General features: G+C 45.4%; 1 protein-coding gene across 5 annotated transcripts in view; it reads right to left on the minus strand.

The window, feature by feature from the left end:
- Nucleotides 1-539: 539 nt before the first annotated feature.
- Pex5 (peroxisomal biogenesis factor 5) overlaps nucleotides 540-8,705 on the minus strand; it is an 18,866-nt gene continuing 10,700 nt past the window's right edge. For 4 of the 5 annotated variants that reach the window (XM_033766310.1, XM_010611705.2, XM_010611704.2 and 1 more), the window contains 6 exons: nucleotides 3,710-3,853; nucleotides 3,475-3,545; nucleotides 2,958-3,170; nucleotides 2,462-2,627; nucleotides 2,049-2,206; nucleotides 540-1,871 (listed from right to left, as the gene is read on the minus strand). In XM_033766310.1, coding sequence (XP_033622201.1) covers nucleotides 1,670-1,871; nucleotides 2,049-2,206; nucleotides 2,462-2,627; nucleotides 2,958-3,170; nucleotides 3,475-3,545; nucleotides 3,710-3,853 — 954 coding nt within the window. In that variant the 3' untranslated portion in view covers nucleotides 540-1,669. Of the gene's footprint in view, nucleotides 1,872-2,048; nucleotides 2,229-2,461; nucleotides 2,628-2,957; nucleotides 3,171-3,474; nucleotides 3,546-3,709; nucleotides 3,854-8,705 lie in introns of those variants that run through there. The other variant, XM_010611706.3, reaches the window with a different exon arrangement.

The raw sequence follows: 8,705 nt of genomic DNA on the forward strand, positions 1-8,705 counted from the left end.
AAAAAAAAAAAAAAAAAAAAAAAAAAAAAAAAAAAAAAAAAGAATTACAGCCGGGTATGGATTACACACATGTAATAATCCCAGCACTTGGAGTCTGAGGCAGGATGGCTCTGAGTTTGAGGTCTGCCTGGGCTACACAGCGAGTTCAAAACCAACCTAAATTACATAGGCAGACTCTGTCTCAAAAATAAATAAATAAATAAGTAAATAAATATTCTCCAATGTAATTATACAACACTTTATGTTTTCTTTGTAAGTAGTAACACAAATGTAAACCTTCCTGGCTGTTAGACATCTGCCTCTTCTGCAAACCCTACAGTAGCTTTGTCTGCCTTCTCTATAGCACCTATGTGCTCAATAATGCTGCAGAGGTGAACAGGTCATCAAAATACCAGTGGGCACTTAGCAGACAAAGGAAGAAGGGAAAAACAAACACCAACCCCACTCCCACCACCAACTTCGTGACCAGAAGCAGAATTCATATCCACATCAGTCCATTTAGTCTTCATACAAATATTTTAGTTTTATTTTTAAATCATTTACACATATTCATACAAAGAAAAATAAATTTCAGGATGGAATCTGGGGACCATGGTAAGTTAAAAAAAAAAATCTCTCTGATCATTAGCTACTGAAGACAAGGCAAGAGGCTTAGCAGTCCTAAGTGGGCTTCAGGGTTTCCCACGCGGGGGACAGGGAACAGAGGCCACAGTGCTCCCTCTTTCCTCAGTCTTCACCATGTGGTGGTAATGTGGGGGAAGAACAATTTCCCACTCTCCCTTAAACATATTTCAGGAAGGACAGTAGAGGCATATGGTAACACAGAGTGCCCTCTCTGCTAGGAATTTGGCAAGATGGAAATCTCAGAACCTACTTTCTACAGTTAGGACAACTCCCACTCAGGTCTTTCTAGGAGGCCTGCTGCACTCCCATGCCCTCTGTGCCCCCACTAAAGTCCCAGGATGGAGCCTCTGATCTGACCCTGACGAGTCCCCACCAGGGTCATCCCACACAAGAGCCTTCGCCTATCCCACAGCCAACTGGACCCAGCTGTTCCTGAGGACCCATACAGTAACAACACGAGTTCCTATATCACAGTCACACACTCAGGGAACCCAAGCTCACATCCAGAAGGATAGTCCAAGAGTGGCAGATCTGCAAGCACCTACACCAATGCTCAGTTCCCCAGAGCCAAACCAATGCCTACCATACCGCAGCCCAGACAGAAGCATCATTACAGATGCCCAGCAGAGCCTCCTAACACAACTGCCCTCGAAGGCCGGCCTGTTACCAATTCCCAGTCACACGGGGGAAGGAGAGACATTACAAACATGGGAGACCCTCTCAGAAATGGCAGCTGATGACAACAGTTACCCATATCCTTGGGTCCTACCCAGAAAGCAGCACCAAGAAAGGGCGTGATGAGAAGAGACCTGTAGCTGGATGCACAGCCCCTGAATTACCAAGGGACACAGACAACAGCTCCTTACCCTACAATTACGTAGGACCTAGAAGCCGACGATCCACCCCTGCACCGAGGCAGCTCCCGAGAAGCCATACCGCCTGTGGTCGTCAGCCCACCCCCTTGGAGACCCATTGGGGGAGAGGGTGTCACATCCAGGACGGAGACCCCTCCAGGTGGGCACTCACAGGGCAGCCCGTCCCACTGTCACTGGGGCAGGCCGAACATAGCAAGGAGGGCAGACAGGTCCCGGGCATCCGCCGCGCCGTAGGCATCACTCTGGCCCAACATGGACAATGCCAGGCGCAGGGTGCTCCAGATGTTCTCTGACATGGCACCTCCCTCCCCCCGCGGGCCCCGGCTCTTCCTCTGCATGTTCAGAGCCTCCAGAAAGTGCTCCACGGCCTCCCTGCGGGGAAGAGGAGGGATGAGAGCTGGTGAGCACAACAGCAGGAGCAGGCAGGTCAGGCTCGGGTCGGGAGGGAGAGGGCGGGGACTGGCCAGGCACGGCGGGACCACAGAATCAGGAGCTGGCCTGAAGGCGGGTGGAAAGAGTGCACCCACTAGGGACGCGAGGTCCTCTCACCGGTGGGCCCCCAGGTTGATACAGCTGATGCCCAGGTTATAGCGAGACCGGATGTAGCCAGGCTGTAGCTCAAGGGCCCGACGGTACGCAGCCACGGCTTCCTCACTCTGGCTCCCATTGGCCAGTGTGGCCCCCAGCTTATTCCACAGCAAATAGTCCTGGCATAGGGATGGAGAAGGGCTGGGAACATGAGTAGGCTCGCATCAAGTTCTGCCCACTCCTCCCTGCTTCTCCACTACGCAGCTCCTATGTGCTACCAACCCACCCTACCCTCGGCAGCTCCTGCCCCACACAGGCCCTTCTCCCGGCCTCCCAAGGCAGCTGGACCCGCACGCAGAATGAACCAGCCCACGCACGAGTCTTCCACAAGGCCCTGAGCCACGTCCACTTCCCACTTCTCGCCTGAGGCTCACATTGGGACGAACACTGAGGGCAGCAGTGAAGCAGTCCACGGCCTTGTCGTATTCCCCGCTCAGGTTGAAGAGGACCCCCAGGCCACACTGCACATCCGGGTCGATGGACGTCGGGTCCAGGCGCACGGCTGCCAGGAAGAGCTCTTTTACCTCAAGAAACAGGGAGCTGGGTGAGAAAAGAACATCGAGAAAGTAAGAGGATGGACACATCTATATTCTTCCCACCCCTTGAGTAAGTCCTTAAAAAGCCAATCATATCCCCAAGACTGATCAAGGTATCAGCCATCCCCCCACGGCCAGATTCTGGCTGATGACTGAGAGCCCTGCTGTTTCACGTGCACTGCCCTGCAGAACACAGAGCTCCTTCGCGTTGACCCTGGGATTCCCATCCCACTCTTCCACCCCGTCCCAGTCAGTCCAAACTCCCACACTCAAGACCATGCTCCCACTAGGACCCAGCTGACCACTCCTCACCCCAGGAACCACTCGCACTCACTCAGACAGCAGAGACCCCAAGATCCGCTTGCCAGAACCCAGTCCTGCCCCTCCGGCCCCTTCTTCCCCAGGTGCCACCAGATGGGCATAGGCGGGGGTGCAGCGCAGCCAGTCCCGCAGCGTCTCACAGGCTTGTCGCTGCAGTGACTCATTGGTGAAGCTCACGGCCAGTGCCATCAGTGCCGTCCGGTTGTCTGGCTTCAGCTCCAGACACCTGCATGGACAGGGAGGGGAGGAACCGGGTGGTGTCTACAGACACTGGCACCCATCAGCACCCTAAGATCTAACAGGGAGCTAACAAAGCCTCTGATCAGAGAAGGGGAAAGTTCCAGCAGCCAAGGAACCAGCCAGGATCCCAGAAATAAAATCAAACTCTAATGAGAGACTAGAACCAGTTCTCACCAGCTCACGTCAAACCCGAGTTTCATCATGAGAACACACAAGCGCTGGCAGCAGAAAGAGAGCAGGGATCTGGCTGGGGCCTCCAATCACCTGGCCCTCACCCTCTAGCTACTCACCTCCGCAGTGCACTGATGGCTAAGAGTTCTTGCTCATTCTCCGCCTGGGTGGTGCCCAGGTACTGCCAAGCCTAGAGGGAAGCCAACAGATCCGTCACTGCTGAGGCTGCCTGTCCATCCTGCTGCTGGTTCCTTCCACTCACCACCTTGCTCCCCCAGCCCAAGCTGAGGCCTCAGCCAACCTTGCAGCCACCCTCAACACAGTAGGAAGCTGCCAGGAAGATGAGCCACTCACTTCCATGTGCTTAGGATCCTGCTGCACAGCTGCCTCAAACAGCAACACAGCATTAGGCAGGTCCCCCTCCTGAAGTCGCCGCAGCCCTTCTTCGAAAGGCTGAGGGTGATCTCGCAGGGGATTGTCCTCCTCAAACTGGTAGCCCTGCAAGGAAGAAAAGTGAGTAAAAAAACTGTCCAGGAGGGGTCATCACGGTGACAGCAGCAAGGATGCAAGGACAAGGACCAGAGCAGACATGCAAAAGCTAAAGACTTCCACACAGGCATTTGAATCAAATGCTAGCCAATTCCCCAAGTTATAAAGATCACCTATGACTCCAGCAAAAGTATTCAGTGTCAGATTCAAGCCGCCACGTGCTGTTTAAAATAAAAGTCAGACAAACCTACAAATTCTGACCCATGCTGGGATGAGCTGATTTATGCAGTCTTCAAAGACCTGTGTTCCCATAGCCTTGCCCACTTACCACCCGTTAGAATACATTTCCTAGCAGGTCTTGCTAATTACAGTAATGAGATAACTCTTCTTAGCTATTCAAAATGCATTTATTACTACCCTTCCATCATAGGTAGGGCTTTTCATAGGTAGGTGGATGGATCTAGGGCATGTGATGCTGGGACTGTCCGAGTGTGATAACTAAATTAATCAAATGGTTAGGCATAGTTCTGGGTATGGATAATAGGAAGGCCCACCCTGGGTATGAGTGCTACTGTCCTATGGGCAAGAAGCTGGGATAGAATATAAGGGACTGCTGGGGTCACTTGCTGCTTGCTACTTCACTGCTGGCTGTCCTTCCATGGACTGTTTCTCCTCTGCGATACCCCTCTGCCACGCTGCCCTGCCTTGGAGCCAGGTGACTACGACTGAAACCTCTACAAACTGTGAGTTAAATAAATCTTCCCTCCTTTAACTTTGGATGTTGGATATTTGTCTCAGCAACAGGAAAAGTAACTAAGCCAACGTGATACTGTGTGAAGAAAGTGCAACTTTGACTCAGAAACCCTGTCATTCAAATGCAATTCTTAACCTAGCTCAGGGTCAGCATATACACAAACTGGATAACATATATGAAATGTTAGGTTAATCCCAATTTCATTCTTAATAAGTATAAATACCAATCTGTATCTAAGTAGCAACTGAAAACTGGACTACAAAATCTGGAAGACAGAGACTACTTCTGTGTATTCTCTTCTAGCCGAAGATTTCTCATTTGAGGAAAAGAGTTATGATACTACCTACAAACCTCTGTGGACTGGCGTTTGATGTTAAGTAGGAAGGTAATATGGTAAGATGGAAGTCACTGGTAAGCCAGATGATTTGGGAGAAGCAAATAAAATACTCCTTTTGGGGAAATAAGTAGATCACAGTGTACCAAAATGTAAGCAAATTTTAAAATAGAGTAAAGGACAAATTAGAACGAAACTGTACCTAAGAAAAACATGGTACCCTATTTCATTATTATAGAGAAAATGGTGGAGAATCAGAAACAAATATCAGCAGCAAAGTTCTAAATCATTCTAAACCATCAGTGACAAATTATTCTTGTCACAAAGGAAAATTAAATAATTATAATAGGGATTCAAGAAGTGAAATATGCCAGAGGAGAGGAATTTGAGATAGATACATAAAAAGTATATTTATAGTGAAAATTATGATGATCTTGGGATATCTTTATAATTTTGGTTTTTTTGCAGAGTAGTACACATCCACAATTCATAATCGATTACATTCATTGCAGGAAGTTGATACACGTGCAGTGGGGCATGTAGGTAGGTACATGTGTGTTTGCACAGTATTAAAAACATGCATCTGTTTTCTCTTTCCCCTTATTTTCCTATCTTTATTGCTTTAATTTCTTTCTCATGTCTAATTGCTGTGGCTAATGTTTCTAGAACTATAATGAACAGGAGTGGTGACACTGGACATTCTTGTCTTGTTCCTGATTTTAGCATGAAGGTTTTCAGTTTTGGCCATTTACTATGATGTTGGCTGTTGGCTTTTCATAGATAGCCTTTATCAAGTTGAGATAAAGACCAACTATTCCAATTTTCTGCAGGGTGTTTACCATGACTGGGTGCTGAATTTTGTCAAGTTCTTTTTCTGCATCTATTGAGATGATCATACAGTTTTTGACTTTGTTAACACAGTGTATTACATTTACTGATTTATGTATGCTGAATCATCTTGCATCCCTGGAATAAATCTGACTTGGTAGGGTGTTATGATCTTCTTGATGACCCTCTGTATTCTGTTTGCCAGTATCTTATTGAGGATTTTTGCACCCATGTTCATTAGGGAGATTGGCCTGTAGTTCTCTTTTTTGGTTGGGTTTTTCTCTGCTTTTGGAATCAAAGTAACACTTGCTTCCAGGAATGAATTTGGAAGTACTGCTTCCCTTTCGATTTCATTGAAAAGTTTAAAGAGTAGTGGCAATAGTTCTTCTCTAAATGTCTTGCAGAATTCAGCAGTGAAGCCATCAGGACCTGGGCTTTTCTTTGTTGGTAAAGTTTGAATTACATTTTCAATTTCACTGATTGTAATTGGAGTGTTTAGAATTCTTTTATCTTCTACATTCAACTTTGGTAATTTATAAGTATCTAGAAATCTCTGTCCATTTCTTCTATGTTCTCCATTTTATTAGAGTACCAGTTCTCGAAAAAATATGAGAAAAGGAAAAATTGGAAACAAAGTCTTTGTAGATAGGGAAGGGTGGAGGGGGTAAAGGGAGGGCAGGGGTATGGGGAAAAAATGAGAACCAAGATCTGTCATGTGAAGGTACAAAATCCCAATGATGAATGTAACTGTACTGTATACCTAAAAAGGACCAATAAACTCAATGAAAAAAAAAGTGAATCTGTACAGTATTAAAAACTCAGTTGGGGATGTAGCTCAGTGGTAGAGCATGTGCTTAGCACATGTGAGACCCAGGGTTCATTCCCCATTATCACACACACACACATACACACACACACACACACACACACACACACAAAACACACATAAACTTAATGGGCAGAAAAGACCCTAGACCAGAGTTTAGTCAAATTTTTCAGTAAAGGGCCAAGCAATAAATATTTTAGGCTGCAACCACCCAAATGCATTAGAGTGGTATAAAAGCAGCCAAAAACAATATTTTAAAAATTAAGAATTGGGGCCGGAGATTTAGCTCAGCAGTTCGGTGGCCTGCCTTGCAAGCACAAGGACCTGAGTTCAATCCTAGGAACCAAAAAAAAATAATAATAATAAAAAAATAAGAATTGGCTTTTTCAATAAAACTTTATGGCCACTAAAATTAGAATTTTATTTAATTTTCGTGTCACAAAATAGGACTTTTATTATTTTTTCAATCACTTAAAAAATGTCAAAGCCATTCTCAGCTAGTGGGCCATGTAAAGACAAATAGGTGAATTTATTCCACACACATGGTTTGCTGGCCCCTGCCCTAGACTCTCAATGCAGTAAGACAAATCCTTTTTCACTCAACCTCAACTATTGCCCACCATCAACCCAGGCTGTGACCCACCCTGTGGGAAACAGAGGTTACTGTCATCTATAACACAATTCCTGCCTCTCAAAACTACTGGGAGAACAAAAAAGAATATTCACCACATTCTTACCAAAAAGCTTAAAACACTACTGTTAACAGGTATTATCCTCACTGCTCTAGGTACTTCCTTGAGATGCACCGGCCTGACAGCCAGAAGCGATCCAAATGCTCTTCCTGTGTCTGCAGTGCACAACACAACAATGAGTAACTTCCCCTTCCAGCCACAGCTATCTCTAGGCTCCCTCTCGGCCTTCCTATCTGCCCTCCTTCAAGTTTCATCGACTAGTAACCAAAGAGGAATTTTGTGACACTGAGCCAGGCACAAAGACACATGCCCATAATCCCAACGCTCTGGGAGGTACGGCAGAAGGATGGTGAGTTCAAGACCTGCAGGGACAATGTGGCAAGACCGTCTCCAAATAAAAAACGACTGGGAGTGTAGCTCAGTGCTGAGGAGTGGGGGGAATATTTGTATAGGTGGAAAAAGAATCCTCTGAAGGAACCTTCAAAACCCCACAAAAGCTTGTTGCCACTGCTACATCCTGAAAGCTCTAACCCAAGCCACAAAAATCATTACGTCTCAATTGTTCACTATTAGTGAGCAATGAAGTACAGTATTTTTATGGAAGATTAATGCAAGTTTTTCTGATCTAATTTTGCAATATCTCAAGGTATCAATAATATCAAAAGGGGCTTGTGAATCTAAAATTCTAATTATATTTTTAAATTTTTAACCAAAAAATGTATTTTGCCCAGCATGTCATGAACACGCAAGTAATAAATGCTAACAGGAAATGATACTCATATGAAGTATATACTATGTCATATTTATCAAAAGCATAGAAATTTTGGGTCAGGGATTTAACTCAGTGGCACCACACCTGCCTCACAAGTGCAAAGTCCTGAGTTCAATCCTCAGTACCAAAAAAAGCATAGAAACTTTTATCTCAAATGTACAACATGGGCTAGGGATTTAGCTCAGTGATACCGCAACCTGCCTTGCAAGTGCAAGGACCAGAGTTCAATCCCTGGTGCCAAAAAATTAAAAAAAAAACAAAATGTATAACTTGCCACTCATAAGTTAATTGGGTCTATGCAACTTGCCAAACTATTAACACAGAATAGTAAAAGCACTGTCTGTGGTTAAGTCTTTCCATTCTTTTTTATCCAAATTCTATAGGAAGAACTTAAATGATAGCAAAATGCAGAGCAAGGTCTCAAGAAAGAAGCTCTCCTTTATTGTATCACACAAGAAAGTTCTCAGAAAAACCCAAGAGATCAGACTGGAATAATAAACAAATTCATGTATTTTCCTAGTACTCAATTTTCATTGGTTCCCAAAACCTAGTCTCTTTCTTTCTTTCTCTCTCTCTCTCTCCCTCCCCCTCTCTGTCTCTCTCTGTTTTTTGTTTTGCTACATTAGTAGCTTTTTTTTTTTTTTTTTTTTTTTTT

This window comes from Fukomys damarensis, unplaced genomic scaffold, assembly GCF_012274545.1.
Source record: "Fukomys damarensis isolate Sample0158 unplaced genomic scaffold, DMR_v1.0_HiC HiC_scaffold_19, whole genome shotgun sequence".
Taxonomy (NCBI): Eukaryota; Metazoa; Chordata; class Mammalia; order Rodentia; family Bathyergidae; genus Fukomys; species Fukomys damarensis.